The sequence below is a fragment of the Stigmatopora argus genome, chromosome 17 (assembly GCF_051989625.1).
Source record: "Stigmatopora argus isolate UIUO_Sarg chromosome 17, RoL_Sarg_1.0, whole genome shotgun sequence".
Classification (NCBI taxonomy): domain Eukaryota; kingdom Metazoa; phylum Chordata; class Actinopteri; order Syngnathiformes; family Syngnathidae; genus Stigmatopora; species Stigmatopora argus.
Window position 1 is genome coordinate 9,902,238 of NC_135403.1, and position 23,864 is coordinate 9,926,101.

The 23,864-nt window shown below is 39.3% G+C and overlaps 3 protein-coding genes across 3 annotated transcripts; 2 read left to right on the top strand and 1 right to left on the bottom strand.

Moving 5' to 3' along the window:
* The first annotated feature begins 859 nt into the window (after nucleotides 1-859).
* stk17a (serine/threonine kinase 17a) lies at nucleotides 860-10,814 on the top strand. Its single transcript, XM_077624781.1, has 8 exons — nucleotides 860-1,270; nucleotides 4,573-4,785; nucleotides 7,580-7,727; nucleotides 7,797-7,923; nucleotides 8,011-8,059; nucleotides 8,219-8,395; nucleotides 8,779-9,179; nucleotides 9,260-10,814. The coding sequence occupies exons 1-7, from the start codon at nucleotides 1,089-1,091 to the stop codon at nucleotides 9,143-9,145; spliced, it is 1,263 nt and encodes a 420-aa protein (XP_077480907.1). The 5' UTR covers nucleotides 860-1,088; the 3' UTR covers nucleotides 9,146-9,179; nucleotides 9,260-10,814.
* A 780-nt stretch (nucleotides 10,815-11,594) lies between these two features.
* vopp1b (VOPP1 WW domain binding protein b) lies at nucleotides 11,595-16,972 on the top strand. Its single transcript, XM_077624682.1, has 5 exons — nucleotides 11,595-11,940; nucleotides 16,023-16,081; nucleotides 16,156-16,233; nucleotides 16,316-16,449; nucleotides 16,524-16,972. Exons 1-5 carry the CDS (start codon nucleotides 11,890-11,892, stop codon nucleotides 16,727-16,729), a joined length of 528 nt encoding a protein of 175 aa, XP_077480808.1. The 5' UTR covers nucleotides 11,595-11,889; the 3' UTR covers nucleotides 16,730-16,972.
* Nucleotides 16,973-17,290: 318 nt separating this feature from the next.
* On the bottom strand, nucleotides 17,291-23,427 carry lancl2 (LanC lantibiotic synthetase component C-like 2 (bacterial)). Its single transcript, XM_077624681.1, has 10 exons — nucleotides 23,096-23,427; nucleotides 22,019-22,223; nucleotides 21,227-21,344; nucleotides 20,943-21,150; nucleotides 20,712-20,859; nucleotides 20,115-20,261; nucleotides 19,798-19,980; nucleotides 18,982-19,158; nucleotides 18,763-18,835; nucleotides 17,291-18,195 (listed from the first exon to the last, which is right to left on the bottom strand). The coding sequence occupies exons 2-10, from the start codon at nucleotides 22,181-22,183 to the stop codon at nucleotides 18,119-18,121; spliced, it is 1,296 nt and encodes a 431-aa protein (XP_077480807.1). The 5' UTR covers nucleotides 22,184-22,223; nucleotides 23,096-23,427; the 3' UTR covers nucleotides 17,291-18,118.
* Between the last annotated feature and the right edge of the window lie 437 nt (nucleotides 23,428-23,864).

The following is a 23,864-nucleotide window of genomic DNA, read 5'->3' on the forward strand; positions in this document are numbered from 1 at the left end:
GAATGTTACAACTTTCCTGGAACATTGCGACATACAGTGTTTATCTCAAAATGATGATTTTGTGTGAATATTAGAAGATATGTCTTACAGATGTATTATACATGTTTCTATACTTCATTCCAGGGAAATCATACTTGGCTCCTTCATGTAGTATTGTATGTATCTATGATTAATAATGTTATTTTTGTTATTACCGAATGTTTTGTGTTATTCATGCCAACATGGTTCATCTGTGCCTTGCTTTCTTTACAACATCTAAAAGTTTTTCGACATTTGACTGAATTATCAGGACTGAAAGAATAATTAAAAAAATATTGCAATTACAGATGTAAAGATGTAAATTAATCTAATGTGATGGATCAGCACTGTTCTGTCCAAAGTTAAAATGAATAAAGAAAAGGTGAAAAACTGGTTGATCCTTTAGATTGAGTCTCATTATTCTTTGCATGCCTGTAAATTGACATTAATTTAAATAAATACAGAACAAAATGAACTTAACATATATATTTCATGAATTAAACCCTAATATTTTTTAATATATATTAATTACAGCATTGAACCAATAATATACATTTTTCTTTTTAAATTACATAAATCTTAATTCATGCCCTTGATATTAAGGTTGTATCAAACTATCATAAATAAATCAGCCACTTTTTGTCAAATAAATTTGATTTTCAACATGTTTATCAAAAAAACATTGCAAATAATCTTTGCAAACAAGGCTGTTGAATGTGTTCACACATCCCAATTTGTTGGAATTTGGTAGCGCCCACTTTGCTTTATCCAATTGGTTTGTGAGGTTGTCCACCAAACCGTTTCCATGGCGACCACAAGCTCTCGCTCTCACTGAGGGGAGTCGTTCGTGAACCGCTGACAAATGGAAAGCTCAACACAGACTGATAACTTAACCCGATGAGCTGCACCGATGCTTTTTTCGACTCAACTCTATTTCATTTTCATTCCTTTTCCTAGTTTCGCCTTTGCACTACGAATGTGAACGTTTTTTTGTTGTTAAATTAGCGATCGCCTGCGAGTTCAAAAAACGCAACTACTTTGATAAATAACGTTTTCGTTTGAGATTCGACATGATCCCCGAATGTCCAAGTGCCGTGGAGACGGTCATCGGTACCAAATGCCAACACATCCCACCAACTGAACCGATCCAGAGTTCCATCGTTGGTGGTTTGTTGACCGAAATTAGAACCACCATCAAGAACGAACCCTTCACCGACCATTTCATGATTTTACCTGGCAAAGAACTCGGAAGGTAAGACTGAGTCAAATGTAATTCCTTTGAGTATTTGTAGCAACAAAAATAATAACAAAATAAAATAAGAAGAGAATGAAAATCCCATTTTTTTTGTGGTCATGGTAATCATCCAAATCATTGTTTTTTTACTTCTATCTGGTCACTTTTGGCAGTTCAAATCAATGGAAACTATTCAGCAACATTCCTTTTTAATTGTTTGTCCATTTACTGGATTGAATTCTCAAATAGGGATAAATTGGGTTTCATTAAAGTAAGGGTCGGGAATCTTTTTGACAGAGAGCCAGAAATAATTCATATGTTTAAATATTATTCCTTAAGAGCCATACTAAGAATTTAAAAATCAAAATAAATGAAAATGTGTCCTTTTTTTGCCATTTCAACCCTAAAAAAGTCTTTTAACAACATTGTTATGATGTTGCTAATCAAAGACACTATGCATACACAAGGGAGTCTAATGTAAAAAAAAAAATCACCCATCTAAAGAGCCACATATGGCTCTTGAGCCATAGGTTCTTTACCCTTGCATTAAAGGCTCAAGCAGGGGTGTCACTAGGTTTGAAGGACAAGGGGGTACCCCCCCATCAAGAGATTTGAGCGAATGTAGCGCATGCAAAGGTTTATACTGCACGCCGTTGGACCAGATGATTGGCAGATTTGTGTACGGTCGACAAATGTTTCATGACAACTATACAAACAGGGTTGATTTTTTTCTTTGTACCACATTAGTCAAGTTATAATCATGTCATCATCGATCTCGGGAAATTTTGGCACTACATGTTTTGAATCAGTGTCAACGTATGCCAATAGTTTTTTGAAAGTCAAATTTTAGTTGTATTGCATTTTTTCAATCTTAAATTAGATTTTTTGTTTTTTGTTTTCATATAAGTATTCTCCGCGAGTGCAACAGCTGCACAAGCACTGGAAAACGTCACCCATGCCAAACCCACATGCATCTCTTACTGAAAGCAAAACATTTATCATCTGACCTTTATGCAACTGTGGGCTTGTGTTTATCTTTCCAGACACATTTTTTCTCCCCAAAAATCACACGATTATCGGTTGCCGTGCAATTTCTTGAGTGTCCAAGTAAAAGACTCTGCTGAACCACACTTAACCCTTGTGAATCTCACTGGTATTTCTAAAGTTTACTCCCAGTTGTCATCAGTCAGTCCCCTGCATTTCTACCCTTGAACTACGTGCTTTCCAGGGACTGTTCTCAAATCACTCCAAAATCTGGTAAATCCTGGAAGTATTGGTTTACTTCATATTTCCATTGTTCACACTGGGTGGTCTGTCATTAAATGAACAAAAATCCTAATTTGTTAGATTAGTTTTTTTGATGCTGTAGTAAAGCGACATGAACTCTTGTACATTCAAAGTTCATTTGTGTAATGATTATTATGAAGTCACAAGTCTTTTCTAGTTTAATAAAGTATAATAACCCATTGGCTGACTTGAGTCACATTGGTGGTGTGAATTGACTCTTTTGTCCGTAGTGTCTGTTAACCTTGGTGTAACCTCTCAGATAAGATTTGTCGGCTGAATTAAAGTGAAATCAGCCAGCAGTCTCCTCGTTGAATAACTCCTTGACTGATTGAGCGCGTGTGCACGCGTGTGTGGCTTTGCATTGTATGACCTGACATTGTGACTCAGCTTAGCTACCAGATCAACATCAAAAAGTTACATTGATCTGGAGTACCCTTACTATTCCGCATACTACAGCATTGTTGTCAAGGAGTCATCTGATGCAAGTTCACATGTTAAGAACTAAGACATTCCATTGATTCAACAAATCGTAGACATTTTTCACATATTTCCTGCTCTTATGTGTGTAACACAACTCTTCAAGTGAAGGAGAGTCATAATATGCAACATTTGAACTCTCAGTAATTAAATTCTCAGTATTGTTTGTGTTTGCTTGAAAAGGCCCAACAAAAATGACTTATAAAAGGCTCATTTAAAATTGTGTACTTTGGAAGCAATTGTCCTTCCATCACAGCCATTTAATCATAATAATAACTTAGATTCATATGGATTACTTTTCCTGTATTTTCCCTCCCCGACCGCTCCCACCAATAAAATTTACTAGTGATACCAGCATTTGGTAGCCTTTGGTATACCCTCACCAGATGGCTGGCACACTGGGCTGAGGATGTAGTTTAAGGTAATACTCTCAATATGCCCCTGCAGTGGAGTCCCAGATGGCCTGTAGCCAAGCTCATTTCATCAAGCCTGCAAATGTGAAGCTACTATGGAATTCCATATGGCTAAGACACAAAGCTTTTTCCTGGGTGGGACAGCGTGACAGGAGGGCCACACTCGTATTAGCTCATGGGGTAGTAGACTAATCTGTAGAGTGATTGGACCCTTAGTCCTGCACCTTGTCTGACAAAAACACACCATTTTGCAAATCGGCAATATGGGTTATGATGTTTTGAGTGCTTTTCGTATGCAGCACGAAACCGTTGTTTCCAGCACCTTTTGAACAGGGTTCCAATCTACATGTTTAAGTATTACTGAGTGCACTTTGTCACTCAGGCAAACACATCAAAGTTTTGTCTTTACAGTTATCTACATCAACCCAATTGATATCAGCATAACGTACACACACATCTGGACAAAAGCCATCGTTTTCAGGGTGTAGTCTGTTAGCGGGGCTGCCGGCTTTAGAAATGTGCTGACATGGCTTCAGAACGGGCTGTGGTCATCCAGCGGGGTTTTCTAAAGAGCAGGCCCCGGTCTCCCAAACCACTCAGCAGCGTGTATCTGCTGTTTTCAGTTGCCACACATAAAACATATTTATGTCAACTGTCACGGGAGTAGCCAAAGTGGATTTTCATTGAAGACGTGTCAAAGAAAATTGGTGAAAAGGACATCCGTTAGCAGCACATATGTTTTTTTTTGGCTGCTATGCAACGTCGATCAGTCTTAATAAAATTCTTGTAACTATTTACCAGGAGCTGCATGACATGAAAATAGCTGAACTCAAATCAAGGGGATGAACTTAAATTACCTGGCAAAAATAAAAAAATAAAACATCAAGATACAGATTAACTTGGTGGCAACCAGGGCTAAGCCCGAAGCCTTATTTGCATGTGATAGTCACGAGGGAGATGAAGTCAGCAGCTACAAAACAAACCTACATTTGTAGATGCTTTGGATGAAAATAATGCACCAAAAGACAAAATACCACAGTGTTTTGGAAATGTGCTGTGCACTCTTTTTTACAGATACAGGCGTTGTGATACCTAATGTTTTATTCTGGTACTATATTCATGTTTTGTTTTGTTTTTCTTCAGGGGCAAATTTGCTGTGGTCCGAAAGTGTGTGAAGAAATGTACAGGTCAAGAATACGCTGCAAAGTTTATGAGAAAGAGGCGGAAAGGTCGCGACTGCCGTATGGAGATCATCCACGAGATTGCGGTGCTTGAGCTTGCCACAGACAGTCAACGAGTGGTCAGCCTTCACCAGGTCTATGAAATGGGCTCAGAGATGGTGCTGGTCCTTGAGTTGTAAGTGTCCATTTCTCTCAAAACGCCAAGTTTTCCTACGAAACACTCAATAAAAACCATAATATACATTTATGGTCGATGCTTTAGCTTAAATGTTGTGTTCTCACCAAATCTAAATAATACTAACTAGGCTAGATTTTAATGGTTTAACTATTTGTAGTTATTTAAACAATCTTAGTCTGCATCCCCGTCACCAACACACACACACACACACACACACATGGCATCCGCAACCTGCCGAGTTTAGTAGATGCACCAGTTGTCAATGATCTCATCCCACTGGGCATGTCAAGGCCATGCTTGACCTGGTTCCCATGTGTCAGTTCATGGTCAACGGCAAATAAGATCTGTCTCACTATTCCTTTTTGTCTCGCTCTCTTCTCTTGTCATTTCAATTTCGTCTCATAGTATTGTGTCATTTCCCAACGCGTACACAAATGGAGGTCGAAGGGCGTTCAAAAGATTGAGGGAACTATTAAATTAGATGGTATTGACCTACATTGGAGCTATCTTTTATGACCTCTACATACGCATGACACCACTGCATTGACATTCACAGCCAGGCTATTAAAGTCAGTGTTGCCGCGAAAGCTATGGCGTTGACTATTTAAGAAAGATTACACGTTGCTCCCTAATTTATTTATCCTAAATCTATAACTATCACCAACATATTTCTGAACTTTGAATGCAAATGTTGCCCTATAATCAGAGTGTGGGGATGATGTCTGAGATTGAAAGCTTGTATCAACACTATTCACCCCACAGAAATGACCTCTCAGCCCCTTTTCCCATTTGGTTTTCTGCCCACCCCTCATGTTTTCTTATCTAGAGGAAGTAGAGCAGAATGTGTTAATTCTTTGTTAGCAGCATACAGAATGCATTCTACACACTAATACCCCTAAACTATTATTTTCTGAACAAAACAGGAGATTTTAAGTGAGGGTATAAATGGAGATGGACGATCAAAGAGGGGTGTCGATCTGACCTTTAAAAAAGAGGCAGGAAAACAACAAGCGCTAACAACAAGATAGTTCTTTTAAAGGGGTGAAACAAATACATCAAATTGAATCCAAGAGTTTTTTCCGAACCTTTACTGAGAGCAAATTATGAGTAAAGTTAAATTGGCATAGGAAATCACAGAGTCAAACCGATGGGAGACTGGCATTCAGAAAGATTGAAATTGAGATCCATATTGGCCGAGTTCCAGATCTCATTATAACGCTTGAGCTAGACAGGCGCACGTGAAAAGCAAAAGCATGGCCCCTCGCCCAGAGAGATCACGTGAGGTGAAAAAAAATAGGGTTGACAGTCCACATCAACTTGTCAATATAGAGTTTTCCACAGGCCAATCTATATTTTAACATTTGCATTGTTCCGAGATATTTGGACTGGTTCATATTTTTAAAATACCCATCTGTGTTTACTTTTTTTTTAAACTAGCATTTGAACAGGGGGTGTATAATCCAAGACATTGGTAAATTGGTTCATGATTGGAATTTTAAAAATCTTTCATTTCATTGGGACAAGAACATCTTCCATTTGTAAACAAACATGAATACATTTGTTAGCCCCCGTTTTAATTGAATTTTTAATTGAAAGAATGATCATAAACTAATCATTTTATAGTTGATTATTTCTTCCATGTTTGTCTCTCTTGCATTTATGATGATTATCTAGGTCAGTTGGTGTTTTTCCCCGCTCTACTGGACAGCTATCTGATCAAAGTTCAGTTGAGCCATTCCCATTGCTTGGTAATGACACCACTTTAATCAAATTAGCAACTCTCCAATCAGAGTTTGCGGGCCTGCGTGTGTGTAGGAATGTGACCTCGCTTTGCGCTTCAAAGCCAAAAGCATCAGGAGCTGCACACGGGCAGTGGGCCAGTCAGCTTTTTGTTGCTTTTGTTACCACCGGGTACCTACTAACTCAAGGGGACCTCCATTGTTTATTCAAAGTATAATCATTTCAATTGAGTAATTCATCGTTCAGCGTTTTGCCGCTGTTGAGAGCGCCAGCATGTTTGGAGTATTTGGTGCTTTGATTATGCTTGATTGGAAAAATTGCTTCCAGTCGAGGAATTAATCAGGTCTGCGTCCCATTTAAATGTGTGGCAGGGAGGTGACACCATTGATGGGGGAGCCACACACTGTTAAAGTTCTTCTTTTTGTTCCTGTGTGGGTTTTCCACGGGTAAATGAGGAATGAATTGTGCTTAGGTGTTAAGATCTGTAGATTCGGTGATGACCTTGACGCTATCTAAACATAATCAGCAAGGCCTCTTCCTCACACCTTCGCATTCCGCTGAGATAAAGCCTATTTGAAAAGCACCCAAAGGGAGACGCTTTATCTATTCTTGTCAAATGTGACCCCATTTTATATTATTGTTTCTTATTAGTGATCAAATTACTTCGGTGGTTTTATGCATCTACTGTGTTGTATTTACGACTAAATTTGGTCATAGCTCATTGTGAGAAGGTTCACGTTCATAATAGCTTAGCTATTTTTGGCCGTGCTCTATTTCTGCAGGTGGGCAGATTATGATCTCAATTCACACTCCTTCCTTCCTGGTTAGGATGTATGTGCCCCTGACAGCTTTTGAGTATTTTTCTTATCCTTATGTTGGATCTGCTTGGACAATTTAAGAATGCAAACCCCAATGTGGAAGTTTCTAAGGTGAAAGTTTATTCACAAACCACTTATAGACACAATGGCCTCCGGAGGGCGTCATATCACATTGTGACAGTGTCCAATTAGTAGTATCTGGCTTCAGTTTCAATGCATGTTTCTCCCACCAGTGCTGCTGGAGGAGAGATCTTCAACCAGTGTGTTTCAGATCAGGAGGACGAGGCTTTCAGCGAGAATGATGTCAAGAGACTCATGAGACAAATCCTTCAAGGAGTCTCTTTTTTACATCAGAGAAGTGTTGTCCATCTTGACCTGAAGGTAATTTTGATGCAATGCCCCATTAATTCACAATAATAGCTGTAACATTCCTATCTGGTGCTTCCTCAGCCTCAAAATATCCTCCTGACCAGCAACTCTCCTCTGGGTGACATTAAGATTGTGGACTTTGGTCTCTCTCGCATCGTCAGCAGCCACCAGGAGCTCCGAGAGATTATGGGAACTCCAGAGTACGTTGGTGAGTTGAGATCCTTATGCCTTCCCACCATGATATTAAATACCCCTACTTTAGGGTTAATGCTGAATAATGTAATTCATTTGACAGCTCCAGAGGTTCTGAATTACGAACCTATAAGCACAGCAACGGATATGTGGTAAGTGTAAACTATCATCCCTACCTTTAAATCCTACGTGATGGCGCCACAGCAGACTTTTTTTGTTACACAGAGCCTGAGTCTGAGCTCAAAATCCCTAAAAAGGTTCATATAAACAAATGCTAAAGAGAGAATATTCTCATTTGCTTTACAATACAGGAGCATTGGCGTTTTGACCTATGTGATGCTGACAGGCCTGTCACCCTTCCTGGGAAAAGACAAGCAGGAGACCTTTCTTAACATCTCTCAGATGAACATTAGTTACGATGAGGAGGAGCTGCAGGACTTGGTCCAGGCCGTGTCCTTCATCAAAACTGTTCTCTGTAAACAACCACAGTCAGTCCCCCTCACTCATTTCAAAGAATGTCAATTGATGTATGCTTTTGTGCAATATTTTCAGTAACGAGTCATCTAATCTGTTGATTTGTCCATGGAAGTAATCAGACAACAGTTAGGCTTCTGGCAGATACCAGTGTTTTCCACAGGGCGGCAGTAGTGAGCTATATTAATAATAATTATGCAGTACATGCAGCAAAATGTTGTGAAAAGACAAACATAAAGCAGGTGTATCTATTGATAAATGAAGTATTAAAATAAATTTAAAAAAAAATCTAAATGAGTTACTCTTAAAATAAAGTGTGTACAAAAATAGGTATGGAAATGACCTGTTAAAATTGTTTTATAACTATAATGACAACTAAATGTTCCTTTCTGTTTAGGTTTCGAGCTACAGCCGAGCAGTGTCTCCAACACCCGTGGCTTCACCTCGAAGATGCTCCGACAACTGCGACGTGCGATAAATCTCTCCCTCTGGAAATACAGGATACAGCAAGCACGAACGGCGCCGCCGCCAGTTGTTCAGAAAGCCCCGATGTGACGACTCCAAACAGGGTTGAGGAGGAAGATGAAGGTCCGGCAACCGAGGAGCTCATTGTCATGGCTGCCTACACTCTGGGTCAATGCCGACAGTCGTCCGCTACGGAGAAGGAAGCCCTGGTCACTGACAAGAAGGCCAACTCTAAGCGCTTCAAGTTCGAGGAGCCGTTTACTGTCCTCCAGGAAGTCCCTGGAGAATTCATCTACTGAAACTCCATTTTCGAATTAGACCGCTCTCAAAAAGGTGATTGAGGAAGGAAGATGGTGCTTCATTGAATTAACAGTCATTAATTCATTTATTCATTTATCTTGCATCCTCAAAAGGGTTGCGGGGGTTGATGGAGCATAACTCAGCTGACTTCGGGCAAAGGGCAGACTACACCCTAGATTGGTCGCCAGTCAGCCATAGGGCACGCGAGGGGAGGAACGACCATACACACTCACAATCACACTGCCACCAGTGGGAATCAAGCCCACGCCTGCCCACACCAAAGTCAGGCAAGTGAACATCCACACCACGAGGCGGCTCTGACATAAATCAATCAATGATTATTTATCAACCACTTTACACATTTGTATCGCTGTCTACTCTCTGTTGTAATTCATGTTTCTTATTAATGTGTAAAGTTCATATCTATAACGTTTCACACAAAAAAAACGCAATGTTATTGAATATTTAAGTTCGTTTTTGAAGTGACTGCCGATAAATGTATCTGCATACCCGATCCTGTTCAACCCCAAAACTATCTTCAATCCCTCAACGAGCTGTTGAAGTGATAATCTGCAATTATACACGCACTTGCCACAATATCCAGATGAACAAAATTTATGGTGACTACTCAAACCATTTTTTAAAACTTCCATAATAATAAGGGAAAAGGCAAAGTTTTAGCTATGTTATCTATATCAGATTTCAGATTTTGGGAGGGAAAAAAGCACGAAAGAGTTTATTTTGGGCATTTTGTGGCCAAATAGATTAAACCAATACATTTTGTCTCTGTAAATGTTATGGATGTAAATAAATGTAGATGAATTGTGACGTTTAAACTGTAGCAAAACCCACACCTAATGGGAAATTCCCCAAAATAATAAGGGATGAAAAAAATCGTCATAATTTGTACATAGTTATCCTAAAATTCATCTGATTTTTTTTATGGAAGGAAAGGAAGTTGTCAGCACCCTCTATTGTCAAAGTTAGATATATTTACCCATAGTTTTTAAACTTTTTTTAAAAATTAAAAATGATAAATTATACAAATTTATTACTGGAATGTGCTGTGGTCCTACTCGTTGATGGGCGGGCTCACGAATGTAAAAAAAAGAACAATGCTACAAGTTAATGAAGTAGAAATATAAACTAAATGTTTTTTGTTGATCTCATTTTGGGCTAAAATGCCCCTGAAATTAGCACTTGTGTAAATACACTGTACAGTACGTGATATGCTTTTACACTAAAACTGAGGGAAAATATTTTGTTTTGGATTTTATTCTTTGAAGCAGCTCTTCCTAACTCAGCAGTCATACTCGGGCACATTGTGTACTTGTTTTTGGTGCCACAATAAAAAAGTTAAGTCCTTTATTTGCATTCATTTTTTTCCCCAAATTAATATGAGCACACCATCTTTTTTCAAGTCCTATCCAATATACATTTAATAGTAGCATATATACAAACTCCAGGGGACGTGGCCTTTCTTTTAGCAACCAAATGATTATTCGTCATATTGTACATGTTGATATAGTATTCAGAACCTTCCGTTTGTGTGATGTACACACTTGATACATTTGTTTATGAATGTCTTGTACTGCAAATAAATATTGTAAATGTAATAGGTGTTAGTTGCATTAAACTTATTTCTAATAAACAGGATCCTTAAAACTGGTCCGTGTTAGGCGGACAACGTTTCTGTAGTACATAAATTCCAATAAAATATATGTATTTGTGTGTAGTAGTCCATATTGCTAATTAAGAGTGTGAAAACATGATTAGTTTACCACCTAAAGTGAGTTCACACTGTGGTACAGATCAAAATAGGAAATGATGACATGGTGTTTTTGCATGACACAACCAGTCATGTTAAGTAGCATTTACACATGAAATGTTATCATGGCATCTACAATGTCCCACTATGGAATCATATTTTTTGCAATCAGTGTTGGGCAAAAATGAATTTTTTAGTATTTCTTCAGAGGCTAGTTCTGTTTTGCATTCTTCATGTCACCATCTGCCATTCCCATGCAAAATTCAAAAGAACTTGGAAAACCAACTCCCACTTGTTCTGGGATCTGAATGTTTTCATACAGTGTCATATAAAATATGTTTATTACGTGATGAATATATACTAGTTGTGCAGAGTTTATACAATTTTTTCATTATTGTTATTGGATAATGGAAGCTCGCATTCCCTAAATAGTGGACGTGTATCACTTGTCCCACTTTACACAAATTATATTATGAAACCAGTTCTGTTGCTATTCTCTTGTATGGATTTTTTCCTATACGACAGTTTTTTAGGGAGGTAGGGTCTCTGGAAGATGTTATAATATCATTTCAATTAATTCCCAAATTGAAATCCTGCCTTGAGTTACTAGTTAGGCCGGGGAAATGCAGGGAATTCGTAAATCGAGGTCGCGTCGTAGCCAGCATACAATGAAAACGCGTGAGCTCGGAGGGTGCGAAAGAGGCGTGCTCTTTTGCCAACATCATCACAGGCGAGCGTCGCTTCACGCCATTAATCCTCCGTCTCGCCTCTCCGAGGATCGGAGGTTGTCTCTTCATCGTCCTCCTCCTCCGCCGTCTACTGTACGGACGGTCGATGGTGCTGGAGCGGCTGGAGGTGATCTCCGCGGATCTCCGGCAGGGAGAATGAAAGCGACACGACCATAAAGGAGCGTCTCTTCCCCCCGCCCCTGCCTCGGCCTTGTTAGTTGGAGCGGTTCCTTGGACCGGCGCAGAGATGAGGAACCCACGGACCGATTTAGCCTTGACATTCTGGCTATTTCTAGCGGTGAGTGGAAAGCTGGGCGTCGGTATTTTGTCAGCGGCTTTTGGACGACATTGTCTCTTCTCAAGGAGGTGCTCTTCCTTTTGTTATGTGTTTTTCTTTTTTAAAGACATGTTCATTCCTCAGTCCATGTGGATGAGAGATGTAAGCAGAATCCATGTCAGAATAATAACAATTTAACCTTTGCTCCCTTATAATAAAAACAATGTACACATCCATAGAGGTCAGATTAGGACATCCGTTGGGTTTTAGACATGAGGTTGTCAAAGCACGGTATATATTCACATATACATTTTAAATATATATATTATTTTGGTCCTAACTTTTTTTTCATTCATTTTGCACACAATTCTATTTTTACCTGATTTGGCTTTGATCCCTATTGCCCAATATATATTTATTTTATTATTATTTTGAGATGTGACCTTTATGCAAATGCTTTTAATTCATTGGCTACCATTGGCGGCGGAAGACGTCTGATTTGTTCTAAAAAGGAATGCTCAGCCTCTCCCAGTTGAAATTAATTTGACATATATTAGTGTCAATGCAATGAAATTAGATTTTCATTTTGTCAAGCTATATTTTAGTCAAACATGAAAAAGTGCTCTTATGCCATCTTGTGGCATCTGGAAGTAATTTAAGGACAGTAATCCCTTTTAGGGGTACTACATATTAGTTAAATTTTAAAATATTTAATGACCTGCTGCATACCTCCCCAAGTGTGGAGTTTTGACATTATTTTTAAGTAATGTCAGTTCCTCCAGGTACCCCAGCTTCCCCTCGAATTCCAAAAATAGCCGTAAAGTGCACTAATGTTGCCAAAATTCCGTCCTTCTGTTAAGCAGAGTTTGAATATCCTTCCTGGATGACAATAGGGAAACATAAAGAGCCATAACATTCGCTCTGAACGTAACGCTGTGGTCTTGATCCCCATTTCCCCTTAAAGGCATTCCCCGCTGACACTCATATACATTTATTATTAACCTGAATCATTATTATTTTATCATCACTCATCTGACTGGGCTCATCCATTTTAAATGTACATAGTCAATGCGGTGGGAATCAACCTATTTAACATTGCCTTGTCCACATTGATCAGAGTTGAAACAAGGAGTTATATAGGAGTTAATAGGTTAAGATATAATTTGACAACTATAGAAGTAAGGAGTTGCTCATCTAACAATTACGAGAGACTTAACTCTGACTTCATGTGCCTAAATATTAAATAAACCTAAATATTACTTAATTTAATGCTGTTCTATGCTGATGTCATGACTTCTTCAACTTCTGGGCTAATCCCACTTCTCCCCCCAGTGCTGAGAATGCAAACTCTACAGGAAAACATGATTAAAGATGACACCATCAACATGTTTCTTGTCAGAAACTTGAGGCATCTTCATTTTTTTTATGGAAATGTAATTCAGAGCACCCTGTGGCAGATTCCTAAACAGCCATTCCTTACAAGATGGAAGTGGAAGGACAAAATGTGTCTGGTTATTTAAATATATGCATCTTTTTTTCTTGACATAACTGGAGCAGATATTAGCTCTTAGTACAATAAAATTAGTGACAGCTGATGATGGAAGGAGAAGATTTTTGTCATCATACAACATAAAAGCTCTGTTTGTCGAGTGGTTATATGTTTTTGTTTGTGCGCATTCCATTGTATTCTCTTTCTGTTGTTTACATGTAAAGCACAAAAGGATGTTTCATGTTCATGACGCAGAAGTCAGCACCACTCACTTCCTTCCGTCATTTAAGCCGCAGAATGAATGCAGTTTTAAACACTCTGCGCCGCTAATACCCACTGGAAAGAACAAAGATTGTGTACTCACTGTAAATTAGGCTGCAGAAATGTTCTGTTCCTCTTCGCTTTACTGCGGCGAAAGAATTGACATCATGCATCTGGGGGAGCAGAGACGTGACTCAGGGATGTGACTCACAGATGTGTTAAAACGAATGACCTTAACATCAAGCCCTAATTTACATTAACACATCTATAACGTTTTACTTGGTATGTAGGCATTAAGATAGCAAACGTTTGGATTTAGCGAAGAAGACTTTGTGTGATGGTCAAAATATTAATAGTAGCAATAAATAAACAAAGTATATCCTCTCCCACGGTATCATATGGTTGGGCCCACCACAACTGATATTGAATGCCGCTTTCTAATGTTTTTTTTCAAAGCATTTGAATGCGCTATAAATAGAATACAATATTTGGGGTGTAGTAGATTGGCGAGCTTGCCCCAGATATTTATTTTCCCTTTGTTGTTCTACTCTGTTCCTGTTTCTCATGTGTCTTTTCAACTCACTCTGAGAATCAAATGTTTCTTGTTGGCTCACTAATGGCTAAGGCATCTGCGCGGTCAGCAGGGATCAATAACACAGCATGGATGCAAGATGGATGGGACCGGAATGTACCAAATGAGAGGAATCGAGCATGAGTGATGTGCGGTACAAAGTCAAATGTCACGGAGAGAAAAACGATCAAATTTAGTGGCAAGATGTTCTTGAACTACAATTTGAAGGGACTATCATTGATCATTTTCCTACAGAAACAAAATCATAGTTTGGGTTTAAAGAGGAGATACCTTATTGGATACCGCATATTATTATTATTATAAGACGAGTGTTCTAAAATTAACTATTCCTTTGAATGAGTACATTCAAGGTAGGAGGTGGGGGGCCCGTATCAGAGCAATGCAGTGCTTACCAGGGCCTATGAGGGAGCTTCATTATTGATCGCACGCTTTTCACAAGTAGCAAGTACAAAGGCAAAGCAGGCAGATTGCCACACACACACACACACTTGTGCTTCTAAGGGTTTAATGTTCAGTGTAGAACCATTTGAACTATTCATCCCTCATCTAGTGTCCTCTGGATAAAACCTCTGAGCAGCTTTTAAAGCAGCGGAGCACATTTACTGGTTGTGTAAGAGTCATTTTTGTCCCATGGGGGCACAGAGAGGGGCATTTTCCTCCGTCGTCAGTTCATGCACGCTGTCTAATTGGTCGGAGACAATGGACAGAGCTGGAAGATGGCCAACAATTAGAGCCAAACATTGTATATCAATACTTGCTAAATCAGGAATGCGGTGTAGAAACTTTTTCCCCCTAGCGTTACTTGTAATGTTGCTCATTATTAGGGCTTGGGGTAGAGATTTTTAAAAATTATTTTAATTGTTTTAGCTGGGGAGTGTACGTCAATTCGTTTTTTCTTCTGTGGGAGCAAAACACATTTCAAGGGAGTGAGTGGGGCCGCTCTGATTGGTGGCTAATGGGATTAGGGATTATTTTCTTTGTAAGGCATTGATACAAAATGCATCTGACAGAGTAGACACAAGAAGTGAATTTAAATTATATGCTCTAAAAGTAGGCAACTGGTAATTTCAAGAATATACAAAAAGAGTTGGTGTCTCGGGACTAGTTCATCACAATAGTTTGTCAATTTGTAGTCAAATTGTGTGCTTGGCAGACTGCAAAGTGTGTTTTAAAACATTTATATGTGTGTTGGAGCGTTACAACATTTGTCACAGATTTTCATCTATCACATGTGGGTGTGAAATGTATGAATGGGGGTTTTCTGTATTGATAAAGGAAAATGGCATTCAAAGCAATGGTGTGTATTTTCAATTGTGACTTACTAGAGACTGAAAACTATTTATAAGTGTTGTTTTGATTTACACTTTGTAAAAAAAATCTACAACCTAACAAGGGTCAATCAGAGAATGCAAATAGGTCAAATGAGACTTGTACTTTGCCCAGTTTGATTCCGGTACTCACGCTTTCTTCTTTCAAATCTGATAAACCCGGCACGGCAGTCTCATGCGCGCACGGGGAAATGATTTCAAAGGCAGTTTAATTAATTAAATTGCTGGCGGCAGTGCTTGGCATTTTCTTGACTGCAAAGTAGAACATTCTGAGGTTGCAAGGGGATCATTGCCTCTATTTGGAGGGGCTCCGTTTAATCCTGAATTACACAGTCAAATAGTTAACGGACATTTCGTCCATTTTGTCTTGTGTGTAGGAGCCTAGAAAGATTTATTAATCCAATTGCTCTTTTTATTGATTTCTTTTGGACAGGTTGTAGAGGCCAAAAAGTACTGCTGGTATTTTGATGGTGGCTACCCAATATACTTCATGTAAGTATCAGGTAAATCCTGTTATTTGATTATATATTGATATAAAAGCCCTATCAATGTTCTTGACAACCCAGATGTCGCTCGTACGAAGACTGTTGCGGGACTCGCTGCTGTGTGAGAGCGCTTTCCATCCAGAGACTCTGGTACTTCTGGTGAGTAACCTGCCATCACTCTGGCACACATTTATTTGGTTGGCCATTAGAATTCGTGACACAGACCATTGCTTCACCCCAGGGTGCTCCTGATGATGGGGGTGCTGTTCTGCTGCGGTGCTGGCTTCTTCATCCGTCGAAGGATGTACCCCTCATCTCTAAGAGACGAGCCTGCCTTCAATGTGTCCTTCACTAGACACCCTGTCACCACTCCAGGTATGGTATTTACAGAGGAGAGTTATCATCTTGTCTTCCTCTTGTTTTTGATAACGGAACTATCTTGTGTGTAGTTTCCCAGCAGCCAGGAAGTATGCAAGGCTTCGGCATGAACGGGATGACAGGCACGGACCCAACGCTTGCCATGACTCAGCTCGCTTACCCGTCACAGCCCGGCTCCACCCACATGATGCTGGCCTCCTATCCGCCACCGCCGTCTTACTGCAACCACCCGCCGCCATCCTATGAACAGATTTTCCATCATGACGACAAGAAATAACACGCAAGCAGAAAAAGGAGAAAAAAGTCTGCCATTTGATTGAACTGTTTGTGGGAGAACATTGGCACACTGAAAAAAACTAAGAAACAAAGGCACAGCATTTCAAATTGAGACGCACACATTCAATTGTATTTACGCATTTGTTTTTTTTGTCATCCTTTCAGGCACCAGCTTCATTTTGCCGCCTAACTGCACATATAATGCCATTGAAATGTATCATGGAATTAAAATATAAAAATTGAACACTTGACTCCGGTGGCCCAACTATTCGTACACAAGGAATACAAAGTCAATTGTCCATAGCATACCCATTTTAAGTTACCGAAAATGGTTCATTGCCTCCTAAATTGATTATAAAATGGCTAGTTAAAATATGCTCTCACCTTTGTGGAGAAAAAATTGAATGCCTTGCATAACGACCACTTCAATTAGGTCTGCCACGGGCCATTTTTTACTTTCCAAACCATAAAAAGGCTTATTAACATCTAATTTTTCAATATACAATAAACACACCGAAGACGCACGAGTGTTTCGTTGTAAAATATACTGCAAAACAAGTGGTACATGTTTTTCATCACAATTTATACAATATCATCGGATCATTACACTCATTGGTCAAATAGGTCAGAACGACATTTCAGATAAAAATACAGGACATTCAGGACATTATCTCTTTATGAGAATTAAGCATTCATGTGCATTCATATGCTGTCGGCCTCAACAACTTTAGTGTTAGCAGTACGTATGTTGTGTCTTTTGAAATAATTCCGCACCGTACTAGGGAGTAACACTTTAGGTCATTTATCAGTAAAGGGTGTTAGAAGTACATGTTCAGACTGCATAATGCTGTGCTGACAACCATTTTATTCTGTATAGTACATTTAATGTGACGTACAATAAATTGGCATTAAATTATCTAGGTGCTTCTTAGAGAACCAAGTATTTTTGGGGGTACTTTAAGTAAAAAAATGCTTTAGATAAACAGAACTGCTTAGGATAAACCATGAATATACCCATTAGCTTGTTCCGCCAATGCAAGGCTATTGCAACAAATTATTTTGTTTCTGGATTTTCGTCAAGCATGCTGTTTATCAGTTTTGCTTCTGAAGAAAAAAAAGACTCGAGTCTTAAAAAAAATTTGTAAATACAGAATGAAACAAAATAACCACATCATTGACAGGACATGAAGAATCACTTGCATGCATGTGAATACAAGACAATATGTTCACTATGTACGTACAGTCAAGGGATTCGATTTTTTGGCCATATTTCTTTAAAGGATGTGTGACAGTGGTGTCAGTAGAAAGCTATTTGCACAATAATGTTGACCAACAAATGAAGTTTGGTCCAACAATATGCTCCTTATAACCTCTTCTTAGCTTCAGGAGATCAATGTTCAAAGGCAGGGAAACAGGAAGCTTCAGGTGCAGCCATCTCTGACAGGTAGTGGATGGTTCCCGCCATACCTGACGGATCAAACGTGATTTGGAATTTTAATACTCAACAATACATTTTTTCAGTGAGGTCCAGTCTAGAGTTTGTAGTAATAGAAATACAACCATCAGTGAGTGACCTTAATATTGACCTTACTTTGTTGTGATTTAAAGTATCAGTAAGTACAGCATGTTATGCAAAGGGCACTGAGATATTGAACAGATGGACATATATATTCAAAAGGTTAGAGAGGGTGGAGTTTAATTTGACTGGAACGTTTATAAGTGTATTTTCAGTTCACTCTGAAAATCAATAGCTTTTTGTGAGTGGTATTTTTGCTCTGGTAAACTGGCTTTCATGAATCATTTCTGTAATACGGGGCCACAACCACTCTACAGAATTCATTGTGATCAAGTGGATGAAGTGTTTGCATGGGTAATTTATTCAGAATTTATATTTTTCATGTATGTCACGCTTGCACTAAATAGCGCAAAAAAGTCACTTGTTTTCTGTCAGTTCCCATGTTTATTCATTTATAGTGATGCAAAATATGAAGACGGCACGCTATAGAATTAATTTTAATAACTCAAAAGAGATACCTTCAAAAAGTGAGTACGGTCTGTCGGGTATGCGGCAGCCGTGGGTCCCGTAATCCAAACACCACTCGGCAAACTGAATAACCCAGAACAAACTAGTAAAAATTGGCTCACCGTTCGAAAATATTTAACAGACATTGATCATTCATTTAAGATCATATTTTTACATCTGGACAATTGTTCGAGTCAGGCAATGTTAAGAATAGCTTTGGGTGTTCTCACCTTGCAGGCACGGTACATGTACTTCTTTTCCTGGGTGAGCTTATACAAGGACAGGAAGGCGTAGCCATTTCCGGCGGTCCCGTGGCAGATTCCGTAACCTTTTCGGAGAAGACCCCTCTGCCAGATGACCTCGCCGCATTCTACCGCTTCCTTCAGGTACTTTTCCTCTTTAAACACCTGGGGAGACACAAGCGTTCAGTATAAAGTTAAGTATGTTATAGTTAACTAACATCTAAGTAAAATCAATTTAGGGATTGTACATTTAAACAACCTATCAAATTTAAATCTCAAAAACTACCGTGGGGAAGACACGCATAACTGCTTTCTCAGGCACAATTTCAGAAATAGACAGCACATAAAAGATTGACCAGATTGTTTAATTTGACATTGGATGGGTGGGCAGAAAAGAGCAAGATGCAAAAAAATATGTTTACAAGCTGAAGAAAAAGAGCATTTTCCATAATAGGGTGCTGTTAAGGACTGAGACACAGATTAGCTTCATGTAGTGTTCACTGAAGTTTAAACGCTGCCAGACTTTCTCGATTCGTGACTGCACGGAAAGAGCTAACTGCACATTTGGTGCCAAGCGGCTCCCTGAGAAATAAGGGAGTAAATTCACCACCAAATTAGAGCTAGAGTGCGACTGCACGAGTGCGTAATGTTAGGCTATTGAAATGAAGTATAGTGAGTGTGACACAGACGCCTGGCATTTATTCTACCTACTCGCTTTGTGTGCTTTGTTTCAACTGTGCATTAAAATTGGTCCACTTTGAAAATCTACACTTATGTTCAATCCATAGAGTGTCATATTCTTACCTTATACGCCATTATGAGCATGTGGATGACCCCTGGTGCTCCATGGCACCAGTGAACCAGCCGGTCGCTCTCATTGCTCAGTGACGACGGGAAGTTGCCGGAACGGAATTTCTTATGGCGAATATAGTCGATACTGGGCCGAACCAGCTGGGAGAGCATGTCAGGCTGGACCCTTGCTCCTGGCTAAAAGGATGAACAAATATTACCCGGCCGCACCCTTTCAGACATGATATATCCTCATTTTTAATATCGATCTACTATAAAAGCTTTTATGTAAGAGTCAAAACAAGGAATGGAAGTCTTTCGTTTTGGTTGACCTGCATGAGCATGTAAAATATTCCAGCCAGTCCATGGGCGGCGCCAACGTATTGCTTTTTGTGCCATTCATAGAGCAGTGGACAGCGTTCCGTCTTCTTGAGCTCTGCTGAGAGATTCTTGCCAGACTCAATAATAGCGGTCACTACCTGGGATGAAGAAGGTGGTCAAGAGAAATTAAAAACACCAATGAATAGTTAATATACTGGGAATAAGCAATACTGCATAAATGGATTAGCACTTGATTACTTATGGTATAGTTCCTAAGCCAACCAACCAATGAAAAGACGATCAAAGATGAGAGCAGACTCCCAGAGCACCAAGAAAAAATAAAACGGAAACAACACTTCATAATAGAACCCCGGGGTCCAATTTGATCACGGCAATGAATAAGCTTTGGTATCCAGACCAGATTTATGAGGGAAAATAACCGTTAACGACGCTGCAGTGCTGCAATGCTATTTTTAACTCACAGCAACTGGTCAACCGGTAAATGATGAATTATGGCTTTTTTTTTAAACCAACGAACCAAAACATAATTCTGTGGACTAAAACATTTTTTTTAAACTTAAAGAACAAAATGATTTAATGTGCCTTACTTTTGAAATGGTAGCTTCATCCACAGTGTCAGCTCCTATTTCTTTATTCACATAAAGGAGAGCATACAGGTAACCAGATCGGCCATAGAGCAGCTCATCTGCCATTTCGGAATCCGAACTGAGCACTGATCGCTGCAATTGGAGGAGCCTGAGGATAAATGGGTGCTTTTGAATTCTACAGAAGTTTCGGAAAATGTCATAAAACTTTTTAAAAAATGGTCACACCCGCACCTGGAAAGACAGTCATTGCTTTCAGCAGTGTTGCCCAGCTTGTGGTGGACCACCGCGCCCACGGCTAGTGGCCCGGCATCTCCACAAAGAAAAGTCACTTTGCGCCCATTGAGAATCCTCATTGATCTCTTTACGTAGTCTAACGCCCTTTGCAGATGTGCGACTTCATTAGATCCACGATACAGCTGTACGTAGAGTAAAGCAATGCCTTCAAAGGAAAGAGGTCATCATGCTTTGACCATTTCGCTGGAAATTAGAGACAAACATTTGCACAGGTGACAGACCTGTCCAGCCAGTGTAGGTGGAGAAGTCGTGGGGGTCGGCCGTTTTTAGGCCTTCTTCCATCTGCTGAAGAAGATCTTTGATCTTACTCTGGACCTTTCTTTGGAACGATGAGGTCACCTGAGGTGGACGTCAAATACAGTGTGTGAGGTCAAGGTTCAAATAAATAATCATGGCGTTATTAGTGCTATAAAATGATATGAATGAGAAACCATGAAATAAAAAGGACTTGTGATTATATTTAAAGATGATGCTCTCTTAGGATTTGTTTTAAATGTGTAAAATGACAAAATAATATATAAAATTCTACCACAAATAAGGTTAAGATTGTACCTACTGTAAATGTAAAGCACACATAAAATAAATTAAATAAACGCCAAATTATTTCTTAATTAGATGTAATTGAGTTTTACTGTAATACTGGCTAATCTACTGCTCATAATTGGGAAAAAATACTTCAGAAATGTACTGGATTGGGAGAAAGATAAAATCACTTGATCAATGATGGAGAGATTATTCAATATTCACTAAAAAGAGGGTTTTAATAGAGATAAAAATCACTTATACTGTGTTGTTTACGCCCACGTCTGATTTCAAAGTTTATTCAAGACATTGCATTTATTTCACTGGTTATTTGAATCTTTTTTTTCACTACGCATTATCAACGCAACCCCTAACCCTAAACCTGAACCCTATCCCTAAGTCCTTACCCTAACCGGCAAACGTTGTTTACGTTAGCATGTGCCGTCCTACAACAGTTTTCTCGAATTCTACAAAGGAGCAAAGGATCTTACCTTTCCTTCTTCGTCAAAAGGTGAATTATAATCCACTTCAGATCCAGAGTTAGACGTGAGAGCGCCTTGATCCCAATCGGGGTAGGGGTTAAGGAAGGAGCGCTCCTCCATCTCAGCTTCTGTCACCGAAATGAGCTTGAGACGCTTTGACATGTTGTCTCCCATTTCGACGGAGAATCCAAAGGTTCAAAAATCTTCTGACGCGCTTGTGAAATAATAATAAAAACGCGTTAGTATTCGAAGGTGGAATAATTCCTCCATTCATTTGCTTATCCGCTTATCCTCACAAGGGTCGCGGGGGGTGCTGGAGGTCATCCCAGCCTGAATTGGTTGCCAGCCAGAGCACAAATGATCATTTTTTTATTTAAAACTCAATGTTGAATTAATTGTCTATTTTATTCTACAATTATGCATTGCCTTTTTTGTGGTCACTGCATCGTATAAGAATAAAAACTTTCACCCTGACTCCAGGTGTTTTGGCAAAAACTAAAATACAGTATCGTAGTAGAGTTCAGTGTTCATGGAATCTAAAATATATATCTTTTTGCGTATGAAAAAGATTAGTATCTCGTGATAAAAGGCTTGCAAGATGAATAAAAGAAGATTAGAGAATGGACTTGCTTAAAACTTTAATTCGGGAGAACTTTACTTTTGCAGTGGTTTAATTCTAGTACCACTGAATAAAGATTAGGTTACATTTTAAGACTTCCTAAAAGACATTTTAAGTTTGAAAATTAATCAACATGTCTTATTAACACGAGAATGCAAAACATTGTGTTTGTATGTCCTCAACTGAGTAATAGGTCTATTTGATGCCTGAAACAAATGTTATGACCAAATCTTTTTTTTAACAAGCTACTTTTGGTTACTTCTGAATTGTAACCTAGTTACCCCTCTATTTGCAGCGAATATGCAATAACAAGCAGCAAAAAACTGATGTCACTGTAATATTGGCTCACCATAACAATGTCTTTTGCTCTGACAGGCCTGTAAATGCATTCCTAATACATTTTCTGGTCCCCCTCCCAAATAATAAGAGAATGCTTTAAGGACATTGCGAAGAAGACAGTCCCTTACCGGGATGTGACTGGCAGCTTCCCAGTAGCCTCTGCCACAGTGAATCAAAGCTGGAAGCTGCAGTCAGGGCGATCGGGTGGGACAAGAAGCCTCCATCAGCTGCGAGCCCTCAGCATCCTTGCCCTGCTGCGGATGCTGCTGGAGGAATGAAGGACAACCCCCACAAAGACTGCGGGTGAAGATCAAAACCCCCCTCCTCCCATCAGCGCTCAAGCCGTGCCTGTAACAATCAGTATCCGCCAGTACCCAGCAGCCCAGTGCAAGCAGCTGACTGTGAATGGTGGCAGATGGTGTTGGTGTATGATGCTGTGCTGTCGGGATTAGGCATCATTGCAAATAAATCCGCACACGCCGCCACCTCCCCTTACATAGTACACTCGCTCCCCTTCTCCACCAATGATTTGTCACGTGCACCATCTTGAATTTAGCACCCAGGAACAAATCTTGAGACATTTTTTTTGCATCTTTGTATGTAAAGTGTAATATCTATTGCAATGTTTACACCCACATTCAATGTGAATTTTCAGTGGTAAGGCAGAGGAATTAGTGGGATGAGCATGGGATAAAAATAATATATACACATTCAATTTCTGGCCTAAAAATCAACTATTTTCAGAACCACTTCTGGCTGATCCAATCAAATCAAGAATGTCAAGGGGAATGGAGTGAAGAGTTGATGAAAACAAGATCAAGACTGAAGAGGATTTGGATCAAAATACAACAGTTATAGAAAGAAAAAAATGATATTAAAAAACACTTCTCATAGACC

Bases quoted from the DNA above. Each gene is read 5' to 3' on its own strand.
- stk17a (XM_077624781.1), top strand. From the start codon at position 1,089: ATGATCCCCGAATGTCCAAGTGCCGTGGAGACGGTCATCGGTACCAAA. The intron at 1,271-4,572 runs GTAAGACTGAGT...GTTTTTCTTCAG, and splicing joins CCTGGCAAAGAACTCGGAAG to GGGCAAATTTGCTGTGGTCC. The intron at 8,060-8,218 runs GTAAGTGTAAAC...TTTACAATACAG, and splicing joins AGCACAGCAACGGATATGTG to GAGCATTGGCGTTTTGACCT.
- vopp1b (XM_077624682.1), top strand. From the start codon at position 11,890: ATGAGGAACCCACGGACCGATTTAGCCTTGACATTCTGGCTATTTCTA. The intron at 16,082-16,155 runs GTAAGTATCAGG...TTGACAACCCAG, and splicing joins GGCTACCCAATATACTTCAT to ATGTCGCTCGTACGAAGACT. The intron at 16,234-16,315 runs GTGAGTAACCTG...GCTTCACCCCAG, and splicing joins CAGAGACTCTGGTACTTCTG to GGTGCTCCTGATGATGGGGG.
- lancl2 (XM_077624681.1), bottom strand. From the start codon at position 22,183: ATGGGAGACAACATGTCAAAGCGTCTCAAGCTCATTTCGGTGACAGAA. The intron at 21,151-21,226 runs GTCTGTCACCTG...TTTCCTTTGAAG, and splicing joins CACCTACACTGGCTGGACAG to GCATTGCTTTACTCTACGTA. The intron at 18,836-18,981 runs GTGAGAACACCC...TGGGTTATTCAG, and splicing joins ACATGTACCGTGCCTGCAAG to TTTGCCGAGTGGTGTTTGGA.